This window comes from Columba livia, chromosome 3 (assembly GCF_036013475.1).
Source record: "Columba livia isolate bColLiv1 breed racing homer chromosome 3, bColLiv1.pat.W.v2, whole genome shotgun sequence".
Taxonomy (NCBI): Eukaryota; Metazoa; Chordata; class Aves; order Columbiformes; family Columbidae; genus Columba; species Columba livia.
Genome location: NC_088604.1, coordinates 7,381,785 through 7,409,150, shown reverse-complemented (window position 1 = coordinate 7,409,150; position 27,366 = coordinate 7,381,785). Strand labels below are relative to the sequence as shown.

Here is a 27,366-nt window from a genome sequence, read left to right as displayed (position 1 = left end):
ACATATAAATTATACGAATATATATATAATGAGTAACTTTTACTACTTTTTCCAGTGAGTTTAGTTTCAACTTTATCATTCTGTCCCAAAGCTTAATAGTTGTAGACTTCCCAGACTGTGACTATAATGAGTAAAATGAAAGTAGGTTTGTATTAGACTTTGATTTGTTAAAAAATCGTAACCCAAACATGTTTCTCAGGATGGAACACAAAGTAAGAACCTGTCATGGAGCACTGATTACATCTGGCTCTTTTCTGAATGTCCTCTTGTGTAAGTTCAGGGAACTCCTTCCTAAAAGGAGATCTGGATAGGACAGAGAAAAAGACAGGGAGACATAATAATGAAAAAAAAACATAACTTTTCTAGAAAACTGATGTGGACCAGTGATTTAGCCAGTACTGTACTCTCTTTCATTATCACCAGCATGTCAGTGTGGAAACTTGTGCACTGCCACTGAGAAGTTCCAATTTCATTCAGTGGGTAGACAACCATCATAGAAATTATACTGGCTGTTTGTACTTAATGGGAGTATATTTTTTTCCTTTGTCCAGCATGAAGAACCAAGGTGCCCATTTCTTGGTCGCACGTCCTCATTTCTCAAATAATTACTTTAATTTATACTCTCTGGAAGAAAATGTTATTGCATTAGTGTTTCACACAAAATACCTTAAGCATTGAAAGGAGTAGTGGATGACACAAGGAATTTCAAGAATGAACCGCAGACTTGAACTAAACTTACTGTTCTCCTTTGTCTTATATAGGCTGTCCATTTGGGAACTAATTCAATGTCCATTACAATCAATGAGTGTAAGTTAGTGGGTATTTTACCATTTCATTACTGAGCATGGAGAGTCTCAGAATATTGGGCTGTTAATTTAAGCATCTGCATATAAATTCAGGTATCTAGCTTTAGACATGCAGTTCACAATTTTGCGTTTGTTTAACTAGTGACAAGATTATAACTAAACTTAGCTGCCGAAATGTTTTGCCTGCTACAGGAAGAAAAACCTGGAGGATGATGGGACCCACTTTACATATGGACATGTATATAATTTGTTTTCTCATTTCAGGTCATGGAACCAAAGGAGTGTTTGAACTTCTTTCAGGATGGCGTCGAACGAGAGAGAATCTGCCATTCAAAGACAGAGTAGCAGATGCCTACTCAGATGTCATGGTCTCCTATACAATGACAAGCTCCTTGTATTTCATAGCCTTCGGTATGGGGGCAAGCCCTTTCACTAACATTGAAGCTGTTAAAGTCTTTTGCCAGAACATGTGTGTCTCCATCCTGTTGAATTACTTCTATATCTTCTCCTTCTTTGGCTCCTGCCTGGTCTTTGCTGGCCAGTTGGAGCAGAACCGTTATCACAGCATCTTCTGCTGTAAAATCCCATCAGCAGAATACCTGGACCGGAAGCCTGTGTGGTTCCAGACTATGATGAATGATGGCCATCGGCATACTTCTCATCATGAGACCAACCCATACCAGCATCACTTTATCCAGCATTTCCTCCGAGAGCATTATAATGAGTGGATTACCAACATCTACGTCAAGCCATTTGTGGTGATACTGTATCTCATCTATGCCTCTTTCTCCTTTATGGGGTGCTTACAGATTAATGATGGAGCCAACATTATCAACCTCCTTGCCAGTGAGTCTCCAAGCGTCTCCTATGCCCTCATACAGCAAAAGTATTTCAGTAACTACAGCCCAGTGATAGGTTTCTACATTTATGAACCTCTGGAGTACTGGAATGGCACTGTGCAAGAAGACCTAAAAACACTAAGCCAGGGGTTCAACACAGTGTCCTGGATTGAACAGTATTACCAGTATCTTCGAGTTGTTAACATCAGTGCAACCAACAAAAGTGATTTTATCAGCATCCTTCAGAGCTCCTTTTTAAAAAAGCCAGAATTCCAGCACTTCAAAAACGACATTATTTTCTCCAAAGCTGGAGATGAGAACAACATAATTGCTTCTCGTTTGTACCTGGTGGCCAGGACTAGTGAAAACACACAGAGAGAGGCAGTAGAATTGTTGGAGAAGCTGAGGCCACTCTCTCTTATCCAGAGCATCAAGTTCATTGTGTTCAATCCTACCTTTGTTTTCATGGACCACTATGGTTTATCAGTAACTATGCCTGTCTTGATTTCTGGTTTCGGCATCCTCCTGGTGTTAATACTGACCTTTTTCCTGGTTATCCATCCTCTGGGAAATTTCTGGTTAATTCTCAGTGTCACCTCGATAGAGCTGGGTGTCCTTGGCTTGATGACCTTATGGAATGTAGACATGGATTGCATTTCTATACTGTGCCTTATCTACACTTTGAATTTTGCCATAGATCACTGTGCACCCCTGCTTTATACATTTGTACTAGCTACTGAGCACACCCGAACTCAGTGTATAAAGAACTCCCTTGAAGAGCATGGGACAGCCATTTTGCAGAACGTTTCCTCTTTTCTTATTGGGTTGGTCCCCCTTCTCTTTGTGCCTTCAAACTTGACCTTCACACTGTTCAAATGCTTGCTGCTTGCCGGCAGTTGCACACTTCTGCACTGTTTTGTTATTTTGCCCGTCTTTCTAACCTTTTTCCCACCTTCCAAAAAGCACCACAAGAAAAAGAAACGGGCCAAAAGGAAGGAACGAGAAGAGATCGAATGCATAGAGATTCAGGAGAATCCTGATCACGTTACAGCAGTCTGAAAGGCTTAGAAAAAATAATAGTTTATTCTCTTTTTAAAAAAGTGTTGCACAGAGATGCAGGGAAACTAGAGCAAAGATCTCAGCTGCTTGTGCTGGCCAGGTCTGACAAGGCAAAGGAAGATCAAGAAGGGGTATTCATGACACATCAAGGTGCAAACTTTTTTTTAACAGAAATAATGAAAGTAAAAATAATCTCAATTGTTTCCTTTGAATCCTCATTCTCCACCAGGGAAGAGTCTGTTGACCATTAAGTGCTCCTGAATCTCAGCCTGTAGCTCTAATGGTAATTATTTGATCTGTTGTATGTAGGACTGAAGCAAAGGTGAAAAAAAGAGTAAACAGTAGGGAAAAGGGCAGATTTGTTTGATAGAATTGTCCGCGGAAAAGAAAAAAAAAAACATTTCAAATGAGAAAAGGGAACAAGACCAAGAGATGAAAAAATGCCATGATAGATTTTCCTTATTTTTTTCAGCAAGTTGGTTAAGATAAAACCTATGCACTTGGGAAGTAAATGTTTAAAACAAACTAAGCCAAAGTACTTCCCAATTCTAGTATGCCATGTATAACTGTAACACCACAATTAGAGTGTTATTGTGAGTACGGATGGCAAAGCTATACTGCTAAGGGATAGAGGTACTGTTTATATAGGAGAAGAAACAAGCATAACCATTTGGAAATGTAATGTTTTGTTTCTTTAAATGTGACACCTGACCTTTATGCCAAGAGGTCACAGCTGGTACTCAATACCATACACATGTTTGGGTATTTCTGAATTACAAAATTACCCTTGAACTAACAGATCTCACAAAACTACCCCAGACCATTACCGCTGCAGCAATATTTGCAGTTCCTGCAGTGTAACACTTTTGAATTCTAATTTCTCAGTGTTGACATTAAATACTGAATATTAATCAAACTGTTGCTTTAAACATAATGATGGATTGCATATCATAGGCATAATGTGATCATGGAGCCGCTGAATGAGCTCTGGAGCACCCGCACTGTATTATCATTATATTGAGTCCAGTGGACAAAGGGATGGATATGTTTGCTGGTCCCTGCAATATGCTGCAGAAAGTGGGATTTTCCCCTTCTTTAAGCAAAATGTCAGTCAAATATTTGCCACACACAGAAAAAAAAAATCTTGTTAATGTTTGCAGGGGGCTGGATCAACCCCTAGTTGTAAAAAGACATATCAGTCCCCTGTGGGAAGGGGAGGGAAAGGTGAAATGTCTTTATAATGATTATACTTGAGTGTTGATCGTCTGCAACATAAAGCTTTGTTATGGCAGTTGAAATTTCACAGAAGAGTGCAGTAAATCCACAGTTACTATGTGACACTAGAAATTGTACTGTAAAGAACTATGAATGACTTTCTCTGCTTTGTAAACTATACAGCTTAGTAGCCCAAGAGGAGGGATGAAAACAGATCTAGCCATTTCAGTTTGCTCTTGGCCTAGTTCTGAACTGGAGCTTGCCATGCCCATCTCCCCTTCAGTATGTTAAAAGGGCTTGCTTTCTAAACTCTGGAATATGGTATATCATCACCTACATGAGCAATGTCTTCCTGAATATATAGTACCCATGAGGACGCTATGTAAAGATGTCACTACATGGAGTGTTTATGTCTACTTTGTATTACTTGTGGGTACCTTTACAAGATGTCTGAAAGATGTTTGCCTTCCAAAATGTGTATACATGTCTATTTGTGGCTGTTTATCTCAGTCTCAATGTGCAGAGTCTGCTGATGAGGGTGTGTACATACGTTTTACTAAAAAGCTCTCTGCAAGAAGTTGATTCTCTGTTATGTGACACGTCTCACCTCCTCCTACTGTTTCATGGTTAGGGAGAGTCAGAGAAAATTCACCTGCAATACAAAAAGCCATTTGAATGCCAGCTCTAATGTTCATTAGCTGCTTCTGTTTCCAAGGAATGCAGTGCCGCATATTCTCTGTACTTTCTGTACTTTGCCATTATCATTTGCCAAAAATGACCTCTGTGTTTTAGGAGTGGTCAAAGCTCTTGATTATTTGAGGGACCTTTTGCAAACAACAGGTTTTAGAGAAAGACAAACTTTCTAGATAGATAAAGCTTCCAAAGTTTGAATCCAGATCTAAATTTCAGGTGTAGCTAGATCAAGGTTATTGGTTGGTTTCAAGATATTCAAGGACGAGCTGCAAAACTGAGATCTAAATAGTTTAGTAAGATTTGGATGTTTTAATGTTGGGTTATGGCTCAGATGCATGTCTAGCTGGGAAGTATTTACTGACCTTGATTTGCATCTTGAAGACATTGTGCAATATCCATCCTTTTTAGAACGGTTGTTTATGAATATTAAGCTTTCCATACCTCTTCTTACATTTCCTTCACAGTCTATACAAAACCGGGTTTGTTGCAGCACAACTGTGACCCTTGGGTATCATTTCTGGAGGTGGCCATTTTCACATCCGCTCCATGCATCACAGGAGAAGTTGTTGGTCTTTTCTTGTACTGCCCAAATCTATACCAGGGATCTCTGTCACGCATTATATTGAGGAAAGTAGCTTTTTCCAAAGCCATCAAAACCAGGATTCATTTCATCTAACTTTGGACATTGACAAAGTAGATATTTATATCTGAGCTCCCTTTATGGCCACAGGAGAAGGGTAGACACTTCTCACACATTTTACAGCTGTGCATCAGGAGTAAATGAATCACACCTTAAAAAATGCATATTCCTGTCCATTGGTGATAAAGGAATCTCAGTGTGCTTAGTTCAGACACAGACATCAGCAACGCAGACTCATCCAGATTTGGTGAGATTAACCCCACTTAAAATGACCAAATATCAAGTGAAAGAGGAAGGAAGAAATGCTTAGAAACTTGCCTCCCAACATCTATTTTAGGGATAATTCCCAGGAGCAACTCAGCTCAAATTTTATGTTTGGTTATGAGGCTTTTATGCGGAACAGATTGTTTGAAAATTGCCACTGGAATTCTCATAGCAGAAAATGGTGAACTAAGAAATCAGAAGATATTAATGTTGAGGGTGGACTCACACAAATGAACTAGAGTATGACAAGATGTCTCTTGATATCATGCATGCACAGTAGCACTTGTATATACCAGGCACAAGATATATAGATTACGCTCTGGGAATAGAAGTTTTTTATTTCTATGTCAATATGGGAGTGGAGCAGAAAACAGAGCAGACCTTTCATGGATGTCATTTGATTACTTTATTTATCAACCTTTTTCCAGATCTACCAGGGAAAACCATTGCAGCCATTACTCCTGCATCAGTCTCTGTGAACAAAGGAAAACTTTCAAGCTAAAAAAAAATAATATTATTTTCTTTTGTAATTTGGTTCACACTGAACTCCTTTGGGGACTGGGAGTCCATAATTTTTAATTCCTTCTCCTTCCTTTGCTCTTTTTGGGCTTCAGTCCATTTCTATAAATTCTACCCTTTTTTGCAGTACCTGTTCAGCTCAACTGGAGCTACATAGGTACCTATGAAGAAAGGTCACAGCTCACGCACAGCGATTTGGCACTCTGATACACGCTGCATATTGGATCTTCATTACACTTTTTTTTACAGTTATCATAAGTCACTTGGGATATTGTGTATATTCCTTTAATGTCTGGTTTTATATATGGTCTACATAAGCTGCCAAGAACCCTGTGAGCATTTTCCTACTTGGTTTGGTTTCATTGCCCCAAAGTATATTGGAATGAATTCACTGTTGAGATAACTCTGTTGAAGTCAACAGATTTATTGCCATGACATATCTGGCTTTGCATGCTTTCTATCTGGTGAGAAGTGAAATCATGACAAATGAACCTCTTATGTTATTGATATGCTTGTTGAACAATATATCTGTCTATACTCTATAGCCATTGTTGCATGCTGCATTCTGAAGTCTGCAGTGAAGATATATTTTCTTTCTGTAATTTTTTTCTTTCCATGTTTCCATACAGGTTCTTTTAACCTTAATTAATCTATTCCTCTGCCTTTTTTTTTTTTTTTTTAATTAGAATTAAGTCTTCACCTCTGTAGATCAGTACCTGATGTTTCATAAATTTATTGCTTAACAAAGCAACAAACTTCATGGCCAAGATAAGTATGGATGCATGGTACCTTGCATGTATAGTTTAATGAGATTATCTTCAGGGTTATCGTTCTCAACCTTTAACTTCAAACAATTTCTGTTTAGGGTGTAACATGTCACATGCTGATATCAATATACGAATTCACTTGAACAACAATAGTTTTGAACTTTTCTCCAGTGAGCAGGAAAAAAACAAGAGGGGTAAAGAAGAAATATGAAGTAAAATAGTTGTGTAATCGGTGTTCTTTTTTCCCAAAAGACTCTCACTGCTCTACTCTTAATTAAGTCACTCTGAGTAGTGACTCTAGCATAATTAAGATTTATTTCAATGGAGTTATTCCATATTTCACTGTGACAAGAGCTTGGCTTATTGTCTTTATGCAAGTACCATGCTAAGCCTCTTTGATTAATTTTTCTGTAATTATAAACTTTAATAAGTTGTTTTTCACTGCAACACTAGGTTTTTGAGTACCTCAAGCTCTCATTTGATGTCCTAGGAAATACTGAAAGGAAGTTAGGCAGTTAGTGAGAAACAGACATTGTACTGTTGGTGAAAAGGGATACTTCACAAAGAGGTAGCGTATCCTCCAGGAAGGCTCTAAATTAAAAAACAAAATGATGTTACGGCTGTCTCAGAAGATGCAGGTAAAGTGGAAACCAGCTGAAAAATGTTGTGTGGAGGGTAGTGTAATCACATTATAGACAGTCAAAACTTTGATTCTTCTTCCATACCATCTTACACAAGCAAGAAGGCATTTGGACAGGGAAGGAAGCTGAATATGGAGAGAAGCTCATCACAAAAGGCTTCTTCTCCCTGTAGTCTTGCATAAAGCAATGCCACAGACCAAGTGAGAGCAGATTCCCCCACCTCAGTATGGGCCACTCCGTGACCTGTTTCCCATGTACAGCAAGGAAAGGATTCCATCTTGGGTTTCACACACTCTTGGGGAAGAGATTCAGAGCTGCTTCCTTACCTGAGGAAGCCATGAACAAGAAATGGAAGGTGCACACCAGGCTGCAAGCACAAACAGTGCATAATCCCGTAGTTTGCTCTCTTCTTTCTTACTAGTTTCAGCATCACAATCTCCTGGAGAAGCACAGAGGTACCTACCTACCACTTAGTGCCAGCATTCATAATTTTCCAAGGAGTAACCTGAAATTGGTGAACACAGCAGCTCACGCGCACACACCTCTGACCAAGATTTCAGGGGTTTTTTGTTCTTTGAGAGAACATTTCTCACTACAGAGCCCCACACATCAACTCACCCACCCGAAACTGGAGAATTGCAGCTGCTGCTTCTGACACACCTGTCAGGTAAAAGAAAGTTTTCCAGAAGTTCTTGCTTTTAATCCTCAAGGCTTTCTTTTCTCCAAGTTTTCTGTCTCCTCCGTGGCTTAAAAGTGAAGGACCCAAGGTGAAACTTAGAGGTTCATCCTAGCCACAGTGGTGTGAAAAGTCAATGTTTAACCACAGGGTTGATGTGGGTTGACCTAAAATGTGCCCACAACACTCTGTACCATTTTCTTCCTGCTTCTTCACTAAAGAAAATTAAGTTTTTCTCTCCCACTCCCTGAGGCTATCTTTCCTTTGCAGCTCAATTTATTTTTGTACTTTAATCTTCCGTGTGTGCTTTCAACCTCTTCAAAATTTTCCTATTTATTTTTGAAAACTCTAAGAGCATAACTCTGTTGAAATAAATGGAAGATGCTTGGATGCATCAAAGTGCAGACTCTGGTACAGAACTAGCTAATTTATAACAGCATTCAAATAGCTAAAACTTTCTTTCAGACAGGAAAGTGTCTGTAAGAAAACTCTGAAAATAATTAAACCTAAATTTTCATTTTTCTTTACTTTTTCTCTCATAAACTTCTGCTCTTTCTAGGTCTTTTTGCTATAGACATTTCTTATTTTCAGCACACTTTTGTAATAGAAATGCCTACTTTTTCACTTCTTTTCTTTCTCAGAAATAAAAATAAATGGCTATTTCTTCATGCCCTCGAAAAGAAAATATTGCCCCTGCTTGGAACGTTTTGTGCCAAGTTTCTGTTCAGAGCACATTTTCCAGGCTGAATTATACAAGCCTCTGGAAACAACTATTCTGCTGAAAATGCTGATACAGCCTTAACTAGAGAAAAATTAATTTCACCTCAACAGTGTCCTATTAATGCTTAACTTCAACCCCTCTGCATCAGCCTCCTGGGTACTCCAGGCAGTATTTCTAACGTAGACTGGTAATGGTCTCCCTATTACTTTCAATGAGACCATTTTGGCAATATCGTCTGTATAGTCTTCCTGAACACACACCAGAATCTACCCTGCTTATGTAATAAAATCATGAAAACATTAACATAGCTTCTGCTGGAAAAGGAATATATCCCAGGGTAAGGCAGTGCAGTAGCCCTCTACTGCAAGACTGCTTCTCACTTTCCCAGCTGTGTTTTGAATGTTGTACCGAGTTCTTCCATAAAGCACAAAAAGCATTGCTTTCATTCCAATAAGCTACTTGAGAATAAGATATGAATTATTTCAGATTCAGTCATGGATATATATATTTTTTTACATGGGAGTTTGAGTAGGAATGTCAATTGAATAGACAGTAAAAGTCTCCATGAATAGAGAAATCTTGGTCCAAAACATCTTCATTTCTATTTCTCTTGTAATTCTGGCATGATACTTCTTTGATCTTATTTCCTTTCATCAATAAGAACTGAACTTTTTTCACACTTATCACACCGAAGATAATTCTGAGCCACAAAAGCATCCTGTCTGCCAGAAGCAGACTTTCCCTTGTAGGAAATCCCATTTGTTCAAACTCCATGTCAAAGGAGATTTTGCAACCTCTGGCACAGCAGAAGTGTTAGTATGTACCTATACCCTCATTCCCAATGTGTAGGCCCAAATACTAAATATGTAGGATTTGTGGGATGTGTAATTTTGCCTCTACAGAAAAATAAGAGGTAGTTGCAAAATTCAGTTTTGCAGCCAGATTGGTTTTCAGCCATGATGTCGAAAAGCAAGGAGTGTCAACCTAGCTGCAGTTATTGTCCTTGTGTGAGAACTTCAGAGCGGGTTCATCTAGCTGTGAAAGCCTAAATCATGAAAGTATGCAGCCCTGAACAAGAATTTGTTCTCTTCTCACTGCCTCAGAGAGCCACGTGTGTAAAAATAAACTGCTGCTGATCAGCACCATGAAAGCTGAGTCCCGGGCACGATAAAGCCAGTGGAACATAGAACTTAGGGTGCAACCTCTTAAGATCAAGGCAGTTACTTTTAGAGGTGATTCCAGGTTTTACAGTGACACAGGTATTGGAATTTAATCTTCAAAACTATTAAATATCTAAGGAAGACCCTTGCACAGCTTAGGTCCAGAAAACCAGGTCTCTCCCCAGCAATTCCCGGACACAGTCCAGGTGCTGGCATGGCACAGGGGGCATTCCCATCAAACAGCTTGTCTACAGTTACCTGTTTTTTAAACTACAGGAATGTTTAATAGTACAGATATTGACAGACCGTGCCAGCCTCTTTCAGGGACACAGAGCAACCCTTGACATTGCTTATTTACTAGTGAAGTTGTAACTTCAGACACCAATGCAGCCTATATTCATACTCTGTTCTATTTCTGAAGATCTTAATCTGCCAAAACACTCCAATAAATGATTTAGTTTAATCAAATTCTTAAGTCTCATGGCCTGGGACATCTTTAAATTTAAATGCATGTTTGAGGATTGAGCTAAACAAGAATATACTTATCTCTGTGCTTCAAGTTAAATATCAGCTTTGCAGAAAAAGAGGCCTTAAAAGTCCTTTTTTACTCATAACATACTACATACTACAATTATAGTAGCAATTTCACAATATGTACAAAGCTTGTGCCAAGTCCATATATTTTTCAGGGTTTCAATTTCCTTGATGTGAGACATCTCAGGGACATTTTAGTGATTTGTTACAGTCATACAACACTCAGGCAAGAACAAAGCCTTGCTGAGCATTTTCCTTGAAAAATAACAAGAAGATATTTGACTCAGAATGAGAATACAGTATTTTATGATGTTAAAGCTCATTTTTAAAAGAAAAATTGGAACTTTTCATTTAATGTAATTCATTATTTCTATCAAGTGATACTCTGGAGAAGGGCTGGATATGCCTTTGTTACGGATAAGAGGGGAATTGTTTGATGAAGTTAAATTCAGCTTCACCAACAAAAAAAAAGAAAAAAAGAAAAGTTGGCTTTGTATCTAGTGTAAAACTTGCCTTGGCATCATCTGCTGATTTTTAATTAAAGTAAATGTGAATGGTGACATGAATGGGGCAGAAGTGGAGAATAATGATATATATATCCTTGGGCTGCATTTGGTGAGGAACACTTATGTACACCAGGAAAAGAAATCAAGTCACCACTCCAGCAGAAACAGATGCAATTGCCAAGCCATAAACATTGTGAATAATCCCATTGGCTCCAGTGAAGTCATCAGGATGTATATATAAATATATGCCCATAAGTCTTTGCCAGTTTGAGGATTGGGATAAGCAGATATTCTAATCTGAGAAGGAGACAGAGGGTCTTAAATCAGACATTTCCTCAACATCCTTAAAAAGGTTCAGTGTAACTGCCTTCTCTTCCTTATAACACTTTTTTTTTTTTTTTTAAATACTGTGCCCTGAAACATAATCTCAATAGAAACCCAGGTTCTATAAGCATTTAAGACTCTAATGACAAACAGTGTCTTTTCATGAAATAAGTCTTCCCATGTGATGTCTGTAGCCAATACTTTGCAGAAGCACACAACCAGATAGAAAGTGACCTGTAAAAATCACATATCAAAGAAATCCCCTCCTGGCTACTGTAGTCAAACATGATAAATAGGTACTGCAATTCCTCTAGCTGAGACAGACACTTTAAGATGAGGGCCCTTGCATGCACGATATTAAATGCATGATGGCAGCTACCAGATCTGGTGAACAGCCCAGGATAACAAGTTCATATGCTTGAGAGCACACTTCTAAAGTGGGGTCAGAGTAATCCCTCTGAGGCATCTCAGCTCACTGAAACAAAAATGTTGATAAATAATTTTCAGGTGATGGGCAGTAATCACTTTGACTTTTCACTTTATTGGTTGGGGGCTTAAGGTGGGTCGTTAGGGCTCCAGGGTGGCAGCTGGGTGATTGGAGCATTACAAACAACACATTGTGAGCAGCCAAGAGTCACTACAAAAAGGACTGAATTAAGCAAGTACTGTAGGGAAGATGAAGGTCATATTTTCCAATGGTTGTGTCCATTTGCACCCTAATTTAACATATGGTTTGTTCTTTCTTTTTTTAGCCCATAATGGTCAACTTTTCTATCTCCTTTTAAGTTGCAGAATTTGCTTGACTTTTTTTTTGTATGAATTTAGCATTAGGTGTTTAATTACTGGAATTTCTCAGGTGTAGGCAACTTTACTATGCTATGAATAAATTGCATAAGTCAACATTGGTTATCCTCCCTCATAAAGCTCTCTTGTTGCTGAAAACTGTTAATATTTTTCAAGGTTATACCATGACCATATTTGTATAAGAGCCTTTTACTGAGCTTGAAATTCTATACCAAATCCTTATGTCTTTGAAAGACTGAAATCTTCAATAAAATATATTACTCTTAAATATTAGAATTTTCCTTTTCTTTAACAAAAAGATACTCAGTATTAAAGCATATTACATGACCGCTTTGTCACGTGCCTGTTCCCTTACATTTAGTTTTAGAGGAAAAAAAACAGGGTTTCTTTTAAGAGAAAATGTGAAGCTAAAACCTCAGGTAGCACCATGAGTTGTCACCTCCTTCCTCAAAAGTGGTTCAGGGAATCTCAGGGCTTGGGAAGAACAGGTCAGAGCAATTGGCAACCCTGAGCTGGCGTATTGTCCCCCACAGAGTATCACCAGACCATTTACAGCTGCCATGAAGCTATGCTAAATGCAACCGAATGTTTAAATTTCCCAGACAGAGCTGACTAGACAATGGCCTCTATAGGACATAACCTATTTCCTTTATTCACCAACTGCTCATGTCAATAGCTCATTTCTCACCAAATTCTCTCGCACTTTCACATCCAGCCTTGTCTCTTCTTCTCCACAAGCCTGGTAGGTCTCAGCTCCTCTTCCCTCTGTAGCAGAGTTGGGGGTTCAAGCCTTTTCAATGGAAATGCACAGATTTTCTCTGGGGTATGGTTTTCTCAGGTTTTCTCTAACCATTTCTGGGAAGCCTAAGGCAACGTGCCTATGTCACACTCAGCGCTGCCCCATGACTATGAGGTCTGACTCCATCTCTGTGCTATCACACCTGTCTTGGTCTCGATAATGAAGGTAGTAGCATAAGCATCTCTCAGATCCTTGAATAGATTGTGAGCTTAGAGGGACGCATCAAATAATGCATTTCGTATGCAGAAATCCCTCTACATCCATCCAGTGCAAATGGTAACCTTTGGGATTTGTCTTGAAGTATCTGACTGTATCCTGAAGTCCTGGTCCTTAGTACCCTGTTGAGCGGAACCCTACTGGATTAATACTCTGTCCTTATCCTTGGACCTGGTTTCCTTTCAAATGGAAAGGAGGCTATGATACAGGATCAGAGAATACAACCTTGTTAATCATATTGGAGAGGGCACCTGACCTAGGATGTAGGCCTGTCCCTCTTTGTCCGGCTATTTTCCACAGATACACTTATTTTCTGTTTCTAAATCAATCACCATTTCCCCAGGTGAGTTCCAAAAAAAAGGATACTGCTAGAAAACTGTCTCTGCTAGGTGTTGCTGAGGAAAGGCTCCTTGGTCAAAGGAAAGTGGCTAGTTGTCGTCTCATATGGTGAACTGGTAACTGTGTTTCTGAGATGCAAATCATCTCCACTGTCAAGAATGGGTAATACTGAGTGCAAAAACATGTGCTAGTAGAATAACACTGAGGTTGTCCAGTCAAATTGCAAGAAGTCATTAAATTACTTCAGTTGAAATATTATTTGCCATTAAAATTGTACATCTCTTGTTGAAAATCAGTAGTCGTACTATAGCAATTGACCAAGTTTCTCCCTAGATATTCAGGACTACCAAATACTATACCCTACAAGATACATACTCAGCTGTAGCAACATATCTGTGCTGATCCCACATCAAAAGCCCTCTTGTAAATCCATTGCACAGGCTCCTCTGGAAACTAAGTTAATTAGCTTATCAGAATGATTCCTGCATATACAGCTAAGAATCTCAGTTGATACAAGTTTGTCTGAATCATACAGCTGCAAATGAAGTGCACTTCCCCACCAAATGAGAACTTTGTCCTCAAGTTTGTATCTGACTTAAATATGTCATTATCAGAAATGTTTAACCAATCAATTTACTAACATTGCCACAAGACTTTCATTTTCTTCCATTTGCAGTTTTTAGTTTATTTAATTGCTTTGGTGTAAAGGACACATTTTTGTCCATTCTTCTTCTGTCAGATTTATTTGAAGGGCAAATATAATAGAATTTTCCTTGATTATATCATAGCTAACTTTACAGTCTTGCTTGGGACTAGATGTTCACAGCAGCCAAAATGAATGAAGCAGAGAGCTACTGTTGCCTCAGAGGCTCTGGTTTTACACGAAACCAGAAGTCAACATTATTTCTCTTGGCCTGAGCTAGATGCTGCCACTTCTGCTCATGTTGATCCTGTGCTAGTTTCGCTTTCATGAGAGAGGATGCAGATTTGACCCAAAGTAACAGAGGTTCCCCAAAGAATTAATGTTCCTCTTTTTTTAATTCATTTTTTATAAGGAATGCCTAGTCCAGAAACTTCATAAATTGTTATGATTAAGAAAAGGTAGTCTAGAACTGTGGTAGGAAATTGTATTCTTCATTGTCAAGGACGTAGAAAAGTTTGACAAGTTTTCTGTGCATGTTACAAATAAAACAATTAGAGTCTCTTTCAGCCACCAAGGCCTTAAACTCCGCTGAGCTCCAAGAAACAAGGGTATCGTATGCCTGGCTATAAGAAAGATGCCCCAAATGCCTGAGACTACATTCAAGTTTGGTAGTGGCCGTAACATGATGAGGGCTTCTGCAACTATATTTCTACTAAAAGCAGAGAAAAGCTCTGTACAAATTTTGCAAACAAATTTAGTTTACAGAAGATCGCCAACCAAGGAAAGTTTCTCTCTCTCCCAACACAGGTCGGGTCTGGGAAATTCTGATGATAAAGAAAAATCGATGACAAGAGAACTGTCTTTCTGTCTTTCACTGATAGGTCTGACCTGCTGTTCATAGGATCTCGTGTTTGTAGCTGGTCACTATCAAGAAACAGCAATTACTGTTCTGGTAGAGAAAGTCACTTAGTTGAGAATAGCGGGGGTTTGCTATGTTAGCTTATATTGGTACTTATACTGCCCTCCAGTGATAAAGCCAGTTGTTCCAATCTGAGTTCTAGTCTTTTGTAGCAGCTTGTTTCTAGTCTTTCCTCAATTCTTGCTGAAAACTGCAATTTCCATTCCAGAATTTTAGCCAGTTCTTGTCTAAAAATAATGACAATAATATAGTTCCAGTTATTTTAATTTGTAATTTTTTGAAAAGTAAAAGTAAATGCAGATCAATATATTGTGAGAAATAAAAGGTAGCATGGATTCAAATATGAAAAAAAACATAAATACATAATTTTGAACCTACTAAAGTATAAACTGTCACTAATTAATGAGATTTTTAATTGATTCTTTTTTATAATGCAGCTTGACTTTTTACTTTCAATTCTGCCCAAAAAATGTCCGTTTGCATTGTTGTTATTCCTGAAAATAACTACATTGTACTCTCAACATTGGATCTGTATGGATTTTGGTAGTGTGTTGATTGATGGAACTTAGATGTGTTCTGAGTTGTTGGCTCTCTCCCACATACCTCAGAAATCAATGCACAGTGTGAAAGACAAGTGGTGTCTTCACGGCAGTGTACAGAAAAATGATGCAGTGGTTGTTTGCATTTGAAGTTTCTAGGAGCTCATGTCATCATGCGACAAAAATATGTATATGGTCCTGCAACTCAAAAGGTTGGCACAGTTTCTTAGGGCGAATGAGGTGTTTCAGAAACATTATTGGTGATGGTACTATAAGAACCCATAATCTACAATGAACTGAGCTATATCCTGGTTGATTGTGGGTGCATGTATTCATAGAAGCATTAGAGACTAGAAAAAACATTTAGCATATTTTCCTCTGCCCATCTCATTCATGATCACTTTTAGATTTCTAAATGTAATGTGCATTTTGCCTAGGAATTCTGTAGTTGTGCTGATGGGTGTTTCTCCATTTCAGATCTCAAATAATACAATTATCTAGTGCTCTTTCCTAAGACACATCACAGAGATGTGACTGCAGCTCATATAGACGTATCTGAGTTTTAGAGTACAGGATGCAAACAAAACATTTCTGAGAAGCTAAGTGTCTGCATGATTTAAAATCAGAAATCCCTGTTGCCCAAATTATCAGTAGTAACTATACTATCGCTGTTAAAACTAAATTAAACTGTGTCTCCCACACACATTGCGGCACTCTGGGTTTGCAGGACAGGACAGGTCAGTACTTCTGTGGTCTAAATCTGAAGGAGGTGGCATGATCTTCCCTTGCTGAAGTCAACCACAAGCAGCTGCTGAATTTGTCAGGTGTAAGATCAGTCCAGGATAAGCAGCTTTTCAACTACAATGTAATGATCAGAGACACAGCGTGAGGTGTTGTGTCCACAAGATCACACTATATGGAAAGAAATGTTTTCTTGCATTTTATTAGACTGGGATGGTAATATTACCAATTCTTTTGGTCTAGAATTCTCTGAAATGGTATTGAACAAGAGCTCGGACAGGACTGTGTAACACCCAGGGAGAAAAATTGCTCTACAGATCATAGTCATTGAAAGAGTTAATATCTGAAAAGGTTTGCAGATTATCATCAGGGCTTGCTGGATTTAGGTCTGGTTTTCAGCAGGCAGCTCAGGAAATTGTTTTATGTTAACAGATGATGTGCCCGAAGGTAGCATTGAAGAAAAGGTCCAGGGATGGAAAAATACGAGACTCAATACTGTGCTAGCAGTTTTTACATCCTTTACACAATTGGAGCTGCCCTCCTAATCATCTCAATCTGGTCCAGGTTAATTGAAGTCTTGGCAGCTGCGAATCAGTCTCACACATTTTCTGCATCTCTGCTAATTAAGAGAGTTTTCACTTTTTATAGTTGCTTTAGTATTCAGAGCAATTTGCCATGGGCTAATTATAATCATTGAGTGATGGCTTTAGAATTTCATGTTTGTGATGACATTTTATCACATTAAATTGGAATCCAATAACTCTTCTTGAGCTATGATAGACAGGGAGGTCATGTCTATTTTGGATGTTATCTACTGTGTGAGTTTGTGCTGATATTAGGCAGCTACTACATTTTCATTCAGAACCAGTAAAATTTCTTCTATTCTTGAACTGAACAGACTGAAAACCCAGTTAATTCCTGGCAGAGGAACACAAAAAACACTAAGTTCAGGATCCAGGGCAGAAGCCCTTTACTTTTATCTGATAGATGCTCTTGCTTTGTGCTGTTCAGGTGAACTAAATACAAGAGGAGATGGCAGATACGAGCCAAGACAACACACTCTTTGCATCACTACTCCTTTATTTCCAAATCCATGGCATTTTAAAAGCTTAATCACCAATGCAGTGTGGAAAGTCTTCCGTCCCCTCAAGCTGAAGGAGCATGTAGAAGAGCTCAGTCTCACAACACAGTTGTTGCTTTTGGCAAGACTGATCCTACAGTGTGCAAGGGAATATATTTACCAAATTAAAAATCTGTACAAATCCATAGCCTTGCATAGAGTATTTCTACATTGAGCAGTGCTTTAATGATAAGAAGACTAGGCAGCTTTGCAAGCATGGCATCATGCTGGAGCTAGTTACTCCTGCTCAAAAATAAGGCTATCACGTAACACCACACCAACACAACTATGCCACTTTCAAAACCAATCTAGTAGCTTTACACAGATCTTACACAAGTAACGCTGGTATCTCTACACCCAGCATAGCTTTACAAGCGTAAATATTCCCACTTTTGTTCATATCTTTCAAGCACAGGCTCATACCTCACTGGCATCTGTGGGAGAGAGGCATGTGCTTATGAGCTTTGTTCATTTTGTTCACATGGGATTTGAGGAGTTTATTGAACTGTAAGTAACTGGATGTTTAATTCCTTCTAAGGCAGTAATAAATACTAGTTGCAAATGGGATTTGCTTTGTTCTTGGTTGAGAAAAACAACAACAAAACTATAAAGCTAAAAGTGAAATTAAGCAATGTAAAGAAGCAGTCATATCATAACTTCTTCTTGGCTTTTGGTTAAAAGAGAAAATGTTTCTGGGTACAGAGGATAAGATTAAGGAAACAACTCCAAGCAATTTAGAATTTGTTGAAATGCTTCTTTTTCAGCTCATGTGATGCTGGAGCCTGATTTTCCTGATTTTTAGATAGTCTTGAAAATTTGTATCTAGGGGGCTTTCTTGCCCAGGAAATAACATCAAAGATAATGATGGAGTAACTATCACTGTAAATTTGAAGCTTAGGACTTATGACTGATCATATACATCAGGTTTGTATTTCTTATGTCCACAGACAAGGTAATCTCTGACTATGCTCTGTTGTGTTGTACAGATCACAGTCTGTTCTTAGTAGTTGACAAAATATAATCCTTTGAGTGTGTGTGTGGACGAGCTCAAATTTTATCTGGTTTGTTTCGTTTCTTCTGTGCCAAAGGGCCATGAGATTTTGGGAAGCCAATGCTTTCTTGTGTCAGCTCAAAGTCATAATACTTAAGGAATAAGTATTTGGGTTTGAAGGTAATGATGTCAGCAGAGGTCAGGAGAAACAGATTTGGCCAAATCCCTGAAAAATACTGCTAAACATCTGTTTCTTGGGGCTACGCAATAAAATGTGCACCTGTGGCAGTACAGAACTGCTATTCTGGAAAACCTCTCCAGGCTCTAGCATTTTCAGAATAGAGAGTTTCAGAGTTATGCAGCATTTTATTTCAAAGATGCTTGCTAATATCTCTCAACACATGGCTGGAAGTTTGCGGTCTTAATAATTTTCTCAGAGTACATCTTAAAAGAGAACAACTCTGAAAGATTGCACAACCCTCAGAGTATTTCTAAACCTACAACTGCAGAAGGCAGGGAAAAACTCATTCCTTTCCTACATGTATAATGCTAACACCAGCGAACAAAAAGATTGATAGAAATTCAGAGTAGCAGATCTGTTCTTAGAGTTTTAACTTTTTTTTTTCCCCTTCCTGGCAATTAACCAAATTTTGGAGGCTGCAGTCATTTCTTCTGGCAGAAAAAATCTATTTCAGCTATTCAGCTATTTCTTCAGTGTCCTCCTCTTTCACCTATGAGACAGGAGGAAGCAGCTTCTCTGCCTGACAGAATGTGCTCTCTTTTCCACCAGTTCAAACCAAGAAGTTTTCCATAGCCATTTTTCAGAACCACATGCCCAGTCTGGCTATAGTCTTGGTTATTTCTATGTCTTCACTTTCTTGATGTCTTCTCCAGACTTCCTATCTATCTTTCCCTCCCACACAGAGTTTCGAACACCCCAAACCCGTCAAGCTGTCCCTTCGCAGATAGACCCTGTGCTTTCTGGGTAATATCACAGGCTTGTGATGGATGGAGATGCTGGGAGTTGTTTCAGCTCCCTGGTTCATGTAGCTGTATACCTCATTTTACTGTCTTAGCCTTCTTTTTACCTTTTCCCTGAGGCATATACTATGTGACCAGTTATGCAATATGGCTGGTGGTAAAAAAGCATCTCTTAAGGTATGTGGCATGCTTAGTAATGGTCAGGCTCAGCCACAGTGTTATCCTTGGCTTTTCAGTAGAGAGCAGGGCTTGTCCTCTCAGAGCTCTGAATTCAAGGTTTAATGTATACAGACAGCTGAGACCAGAGTTGCATCAGGGAGATACTGTACTATATCTACCAGGCAAAGTAATTAATCTTTCATTGAAATCCTTTTTCTTGCCATCAGCAATTATTTGGCTATTGCTGTAAATTAGTATTATAACCGTGATCATAAAAATGCAGTTACACTGACATATATTTCCCATCTATATTCAGCCAGAGAGATAACAGAAAACTTCCTAAATGAAAAGGTATCCATTTCTGTGTATAATGCAAGGTAACGTTAAAACCCTCCCCTGAATCAGTTTGTACATGAATGGAATACAAATAAGGGTAACTAAATCACATTTTTTTCTGACACCATTCTAATGGAAAAGCCTCTGTTTAAAGACAATATAATTGGTAACAACTGACAGCTTGGTAGCATATTATTTTTGTGTATTTCTGTATGTTATTATTCTATCATTTGTCAAGCATTTAATTTACCCCCTGGCATTCAAACATAGGTGGCCCTTCTTTCTTTAAGATTTCACTGGGATATTTTACAGCAATAACCTCTAAATAGCACAGTTTTCTTGTGTTGTCTTGGCCATCCTGTTATAAATAGCTCATCTCCCTAGCATAACTTTGCACTTATGTTCTCAATTAGCCAAGTTTCTATTTTTAATTCTTCCAAGGAATTCCCAGAGGAATAACTCTCTTAAGACTACAGAGTTATAAGGGATCTCCTGCTCATAAAGTCTAACAAGTAGTCCCTTGACAGCTGAATACTGGAAATGTGATTCATGTGTTGAATTGCCTCAAATAGATATGGCTGAACCAAAATAGAAGTTCCAATGTAACAGAAACCCCCTTGAAACATTGACAAAAGTGTAAGCAACATCCATAAAGCACTAATGACTCAAGCTGGCCAACATCTACAAAAGTTAGGAAATGAGGCATGTTTTTTAAGAGATATCTAAAGATGGTGCTTAGATACCATTCAGGCTTTATGTTTAGGAGCTTTTAAAAACCCAGTAGAAATGTACTTTTTCCATCCTAAAGTGTTTGAAAAGCCTGGCTGTACTGTACCTACGAGCTTGCCTCATTAGTAGATGTCTCCAGACTGAGAGAGCTTCAAGAGGACAAATTTTCAGAGCTTGTACTTTCACCACTTCTGTAGCCAATAAGGAATATCTAATCAAGGACCTGAAAATCCTTAGATGTGCTTGAATATCCTGGCCATCCTAGTGTTAATGGGAGAACACAAAAAATGTGAAATTGCCTAGAGATAAAACTGAAATAGTCCAAATAAGTGTCACTGATTTTGAAGAGTGCATTGCAGAAGGAAATGGGAAGCAAGGACAGTTAAAAATGCATTAATATTTTAAGAACACATTCATTTTTAATAACGTAAGGTATAGATTCCACTACTGATGCAGATAAAGTCAATTTAAGGAGGCTTTCTTTAAAGTCTTGCCAGAATTCCTTTGATGCATCAACCACCTACCTTCACCTAATGGAAAAGAAAGGCTCAGTCCTAGACCTGAGCAGAGACTCAATGAAATCAGTCACATTATCTAGAGCTCTACCCCAGCTGACTCACTTACATGATCAGCTACTCAAAACCAGTAAATCTGTAATCTGCAAGATTAGTCCAAGCAAAAATTTAATCCTGATTACATCACAGTTTAAGTGCTCAAAGTGTAAATGCTTTGGGAAATACACGTGACACATCTGTGGAAATTCCATCTAAGTGGAGCAGAGGCAAAGGGCATACATAGTTGAGAAGAAAATAAATTCTCTTTACAAAAGCCCCTCCTGTGTGAGCTAAAGCAGAGAAGCCCTACGAGCTTTTTAATACTGAGGTAGCACATTGCTCTCATCCCCTCTGTTCTGCAGGGGTCCTGTCCCATCCTGACATGTCTCTGGTCAGCAAGAATTGTTTCAGATATCTCACTGATGACTGAAGAGCACTCAGCATGCAGACGTGACTTTTAGATTACACCTTAAAATCACAGAGTTACTTGCCAGAGAAACTAATCGCATCCATACAATCATTTAGGTCATTCCCAAACAGAGACAATCTGGATCTGGGGATTTGTTTTCACTCTCTGAAGAGCCTGGGATTAGATGTAAAACTGTGTCCTCATATGATTTGTGCTTCTGAATTTTGTTTTGAAGTTTAGGAAAAACTGTATCTGAATGCTTGCTGTCAGGAGTTGAAAACCACATAAATGAGAGCAGAACAGAGAACGTCAAGTCACTTTATACCTAGCTGAGTAAGGCAAGAAATACAGTATATTTTTCGCTGTGGCCTGAAACTCAATAAAGTTTAAGCAGAGCAAAGCAAAACAGGAGCCTACCTTTTAATTAGATAAAGCAGACAGAACAGAAAAACTAGTTCTACATCAACAGCCACTATCAAGAATACATTTTTACAGGCATCTCTGACATAGTTAACAGCATAAACTAAAACCTTTGAAAAATGAGGTGACTGTGCAGACCACAGAGATATGAGAAACTTGATGACACAATAAATACTTCCACAGTGTCATCAGGAAAGACAGAGAGAAAACTTATGAGGTGGTGTGCGGCTCTTGGGTTGTTACAAGCAGATGCCATTAATTTCTCCAAAATCAATAGCAACTAAAGGATTCAAAATTTCTAAAGTGTGCGAGAGTCAGATCTAAGGCTTTGGATAAGAGCATATCAGCAAATTTCTCTCTTTTTATGTGATCTTAGTAGCTGTGAAAACTGATGGACTGACAGTCCTGGAAACATAATATCATGATGTAGCCAGAGGAGAGAGAAAGCGTGAAATGCCAGATAACACAGTGAAGAGTGTATTGAGGAGCAGATAGCAAGAGAGCAGGAGGGTAGATACAGCAACTGAATAAGAGGACATCGTTAGACTGTCAATCTGTATGAGCAGCCTCTTGAAGGAGTTGTGAGGAGTTGTGCTGAGTTATTTTGTTCTGTGAGAGTATATGCCTCTCTGAAAGATATTTATGTGCTCCTTAATGTCCACATCTCGCTGCTCTTGTGCATTGCCCATAGTGCTATATTTGTGTGAACACTTTTGCATGGCTTTAAGTAAAGTATAAATACTCTACTAACTCTGAAATGGGGTTCTCCTGGACAAGCCATGTTTACATTGCTAGCTATTGAAAACTTTTTTCTACATGGAAGAATACAATTATTTATGTACTGGTATTGCAAACATCTCTTGCCCTGAGAGGAGTGTGTCTGCATATTTATTTGCACACATGCAAGGCAAATTCTTTGTGTAAAGAGGTGCCTAGAGTTAAGTTTTTCATTTACTGTAGGTATGTCCTACATCACATTGCACTCAGCAACATAACCTCTGAAGTTTTCTCTGTGTAAAGTTTGAACAAAGATAAAATACTAACTAAAGCGGCCCTGGGTGGGAAGTCTCCTCGGTTGAGCTGTTGGCAAGTTCTCAAAGCAGCAGTGGAGTTTCTGCTCCCATCGAGGCTTTTAACCATGAGCAGAGCTGGGGAGATTCCCTAAATCAAATGCAGAAACATCTGTCCTCAACATCAGCTCAGCACTAAACCCCGTTTGTGGATGATACTCAGCACCTTGTAAGAATTATTATACAAAGGTCTGTTTCTCCACTGTGTATTTGTCAGGCTCTGCAGCCAAATGGTGCATCTGTAGTGCCAAGGTGGTGTATCTATGAATACTCCTGAACAAAATGGTCACAAGAGCATTGTATCCCAGGGGACTTGCATTGGAAGTGGGGGAGAGGTAGTCCAGCTCTGAGCCAGTCAGGATGCTCAAACTATAATCCTGAAGAGGAGGCAGTGTGCCGTGAGAGGGGATTATAGTTTAATGTCCCAAAGACAAGAGCAGAAAGAATTTGAGTAAGTTCAACAAACAGAATCAAAACATTGTGATGCTGAAAAATTAAAATGCTCCATCCCATTTCAAACACACCGAAGTGAAACATTTTAAAATCCATCCCTTCCAGGATTTAAGAATAAAATTAAGAATAATAATTACTATGTTGTAAATAACAATAGTAATAGTAGAAAACGACTTTCCACCCCAATTTGTAAGAAAAGCAAGGGTTGAAAAAACAGCAAGACTAGAAACTGATCTGTGCTGAACCATTAGTTGTACAGAAGAGCTCACAGGGCTCCACTGTCTCAGCTCCCTTGAAACTAAAAAATATAAAACAACAAAACAAAGATTGCAGCAAGGCAGCTACAACCCCAAGAAGGACAGGGAGGGCAGATGGATAAGGACATGTAGAGTGAGGCAGAAGAAATAATGAAATAGTGCTGGTGATAGTTACTCATGAAATCTCCCACGCTGTACTACCTATGTGATATCTCTCCAGTACTGGTAAAATTTAAATTAATAGAATTACAATGGATTTATTTTAGGGAAAAACAAACAATCCAAAAAAAAACAAGCTAAAACAAACAAATAAAAAAACAACCCTGAGTAGATATCCAGCCCTCACATTGCCCTTTTACTTCTGTATTGTCCTAGGTTTTCTCCTGTGACAAGTGGAATTAAACTATGCTGAACAAAAATAAAAAAAAACATAACAGACAGAAAAAAAAATAGCAAAAATATAGGAGCAAGAGGCCATTACTTCTCTGCATGAAAGCCTCGGCAAGGAGTACCATGTGTTCTTCCATCTGTGCAGAAGTTTTGTTAAGTGCTCTGGATCAAAATCTCAGAAAGAAGGGACACCAGGGATTTTATTTCAGAGCATCGTGTTGTACAGCACAAACAAGAAAAGTTTCAGTGAATTTTGCATCCCTATTCTTGTTTTCCACCACAGGGATAAATAATGGATGAGCAACCTCATATTTTATTGCCAAGTGTAAATAAATGATTCATTTCTTTTCTATGTGTATATGTATATTTAAACAGCTGCTTATAATCAAATTATAGATTCTACTAGCTCATGACCCAGAGTTCAGTTCATGATCCACGAGGATGAAAATTTACAATATGAATCAGCAAACGGTTCTGCTTTCTCAGCACATGCACGGTGAAGTGCGATTTTGTATGCATTATTCAAAAAAAAAATGCAATACACACCATAAAGGAGAAACTCCTTATTTTCTGGCTTGGTGCTCCAGCATTTCCCAATATTAGTTACCACTGATTATTAAAACATCCAGTGTCTCAGTAAGATCATTTAGATTATAGTCTCATAAGGGTGTCTAGTGCTCGCTGAACAGCCATTTGTGCAGCTCTGTGCATGCTTTCATGTCATGACCATCACTAGAGTATATAAAGATCAAACAGTGTGAGTCCTACAAAAGCTTATGAGATGTTTAGTTACTTGACAGCTTTTAACACTTGTGTCCTTCTGGATACAGGATTCCACTTTTTGCTCATTTTGTCACAATTTGTATTTCACTTGCTTGCACTGAAAACTGCTCCACAGCCTCTTGAAACTGTTGGAAATAGGTCCATTGATTTCAGCAGGTTTTGCATCAGCTGCAGGGGGACAAGAATGGGCTATTTCCAAAATTGTTGGTGTTACTTGACTGAAATATAAGTGACCACAGCCTTTTAAACAGAGATAGATGGATTAAGAAGCAACACAAGGACAAATGCTAGCACAATCTCCAGGGTAATATCTGTTCCTTCAGTCTCATATTTTGAGTCCAAATCTTTCACAATATCTATTCAGTTATTGATTACATTTTCAGGACGAAAAGGAGACATTGCCATAGTTTCTGATCTATTTTATTTTCATCTTTTCTTGTTCCTTTGGAACATCCAGATATAAATTTGGAAGGGAAACTGTGTTACATTTATTACATGAAGTTACCTTCTGAACTCAAAACTCTTCAATTTCATGTTTGAAATTGAACACCAGCACAATGAATCCAAAACTGCAGTCACACTAACCTCAAAAGTTCCAATACGTAAGACCTGTCTTTTTTTCTTTTTTTTAGTATACAGCACTGCTAGTTATGAAACACTCAGTATTTTGAAACATATAGAAGAGTTTGAAATGCATCCATATGTTTAGCCAAACCACCTACACACAACAATGTTGATACTTTTGATGATGATCAGTTAGAAAAAAAAAAACAACAAAACAGATTTCAATTTCATTCTATTTTCTTGATGGAATCTCCTATCCAACTGTATTTTCTTAACCAAGACAAATTCCTCCTCCAGCAATAAATTAGGATTAGGAACCTATATGCAATTTCAAGGTGGCATTAATGAGAATAAAGAGTTAAAATCAGACTTTTCAGCATGTTTGAGCTAAACAACCTCACTGGCTTTTGCAGTTAAATTTTATTTGACCTTGATCAGAGTCAACAAGTAAATGATGGCTGTTTTTATAACTTCCAACCCAAGAATATAAATATGATCCAAGACACCAACATGAGAGCCTGGGATTCTTCTGACCCAAATAAGAGCATCTGTGTGTAAACCCACATTTGTAGAGCACATGTCTGGCCAATGGACAGAAGGCATTTCCTGGGCACAATCCAGTGTATCAAAACAAAGGTGAAAAGAAACCAGAACACATTAATCGTGCCCTAAAAGTACCTCTGTCTCTCAGCTGAATGTGGGAGTTTGAGAGGCCTAGTTCAAGCATAGATGTTTGACATTGAAAAGTTGAGGTGAGGTGAATAAGTCCTCTGTGATTCTGAAGGGACTTTTTTTGGAGTACATCACATTTGACAATAGCAACAAACAGACCAATGGATATAGCCAAATATCTAGGAAAACCTTTTCCCAGGGAGCAGCAGGAAAACCACAAATATCAGGATGAGGCACATACAAGACCTGCCTGAAGCCTTGCAACATGAAGAGTATTTTTATGAACATCAGTGGGCTTTGTAACAAACCTGCTGAGAGAGAGATCTGAGAATGTGTTGACAAATGCACCTCACAAGAGGTATGGACACATACAGTGGAATCGGCAATTAAGTGGCTAACAAGAACAGCTGCATTATTGCAATATTCGTTGCTGATCGTCACCTTAGGGTGATAACAGTTAATTGTTTTCAGAAAGACTTCCTTTAAAATTCCAACTTAAAACTACATACTTATTTGTAGCTTGGCGGGGAGGGCAAGATCACAGAAAATGACCTAGACGGTGTCTAAAAATTGGTAATTTAACAGTGACTATTTTAGACAGTGCCATATACTTAGTGTAGTAATAAATTATGTGCAGTTTGCCAAGTAATTTACCCGGTCTTCTTTTCATCATTTCAGCTTTAAAATGCTTTAAATAAACTGTGGCATTATGTAAATGACTATGTATTTATTTAACTGTTTCTCTTAGACACTAATCATGCAAGCAAGAAAATACCGGGTACTAAATGGACTATGCAAAATAGATACAAAATCCCAGACTTTACACTCTGTTCTGTTAATTAGATATGAATGATAAACTGTTCATAATTTTAATGAGGAGCATAAGTTAATGTAGATAACTGTATATTCATTTTTCACATGAGATTTCATTTCATGGCTTGGACACTTCTTTCCAGAGAAGCAGCTGCTTTGTAAACATACAGTAAAAAACTTTGGACTCTTTCAAGTACCCTCGCATGTAGGTGCATGGTTAAGTAGTGATCATGTCATTTAATGCAATTCTATAAAAATGTCCACATTACAGTCTTGCAACTTTAATCACAGTCTCTTCATG

The 27,366-nt window shown here is 38.3% G+C and overlaps 1 protein-coding gene and 1 long non-coding RNA gene across 5 annotated transcripts in view; one reads left to right on the top strand and one right to left on the bottom strand.

Moving 5' to 3' along the window:
* LOC135578969 (uncharacterized) overlaps positions 1 to 8,208 on the bottom strand; it is a 31,676-nt gene extending 23,468 nt beyond the window's left edge. For 2 of the 3 annotated variants that reach the window (XR_010471085.1, XR_010471087.1), the window contains exon 1: positions 8,104 to 8,208. This is a non-coding gene — a long non-coding RNA (uncharacterized LOC135578969). Of the gene's footprint in view, positions 1 to 8,065 lie in introns of all 3 variants that reach the window. The other variant, XR_010471086.1, reaches the window with a different exon arrangement.
* PTCHD4 (patched domain containing 4) overlaps positions 1 to 25,996 on the top strand; it is a 112,258-nt gene extending 86,262 nt beyond the window's left edge. For both annotated transcript variants that reach the window (XM_065055742.1, XM_005510201.3), the window contains exon 3: positions 1,071 to 25,996. In XM_065055742.1, the coding sequence (XP_064911814.1) occupies positions 1,071 to 2,704 (1,634 nt within the window). In that variant the 3' untranslated portion in view covers positions 2,705 to 25,996. The remainder of the gene's footprint in view (positions 1 to 1,070) is intronic.
* The last annotated feature ends 1,370 nt before the right edge of the window (positions 25,997 to 27,366 follow it).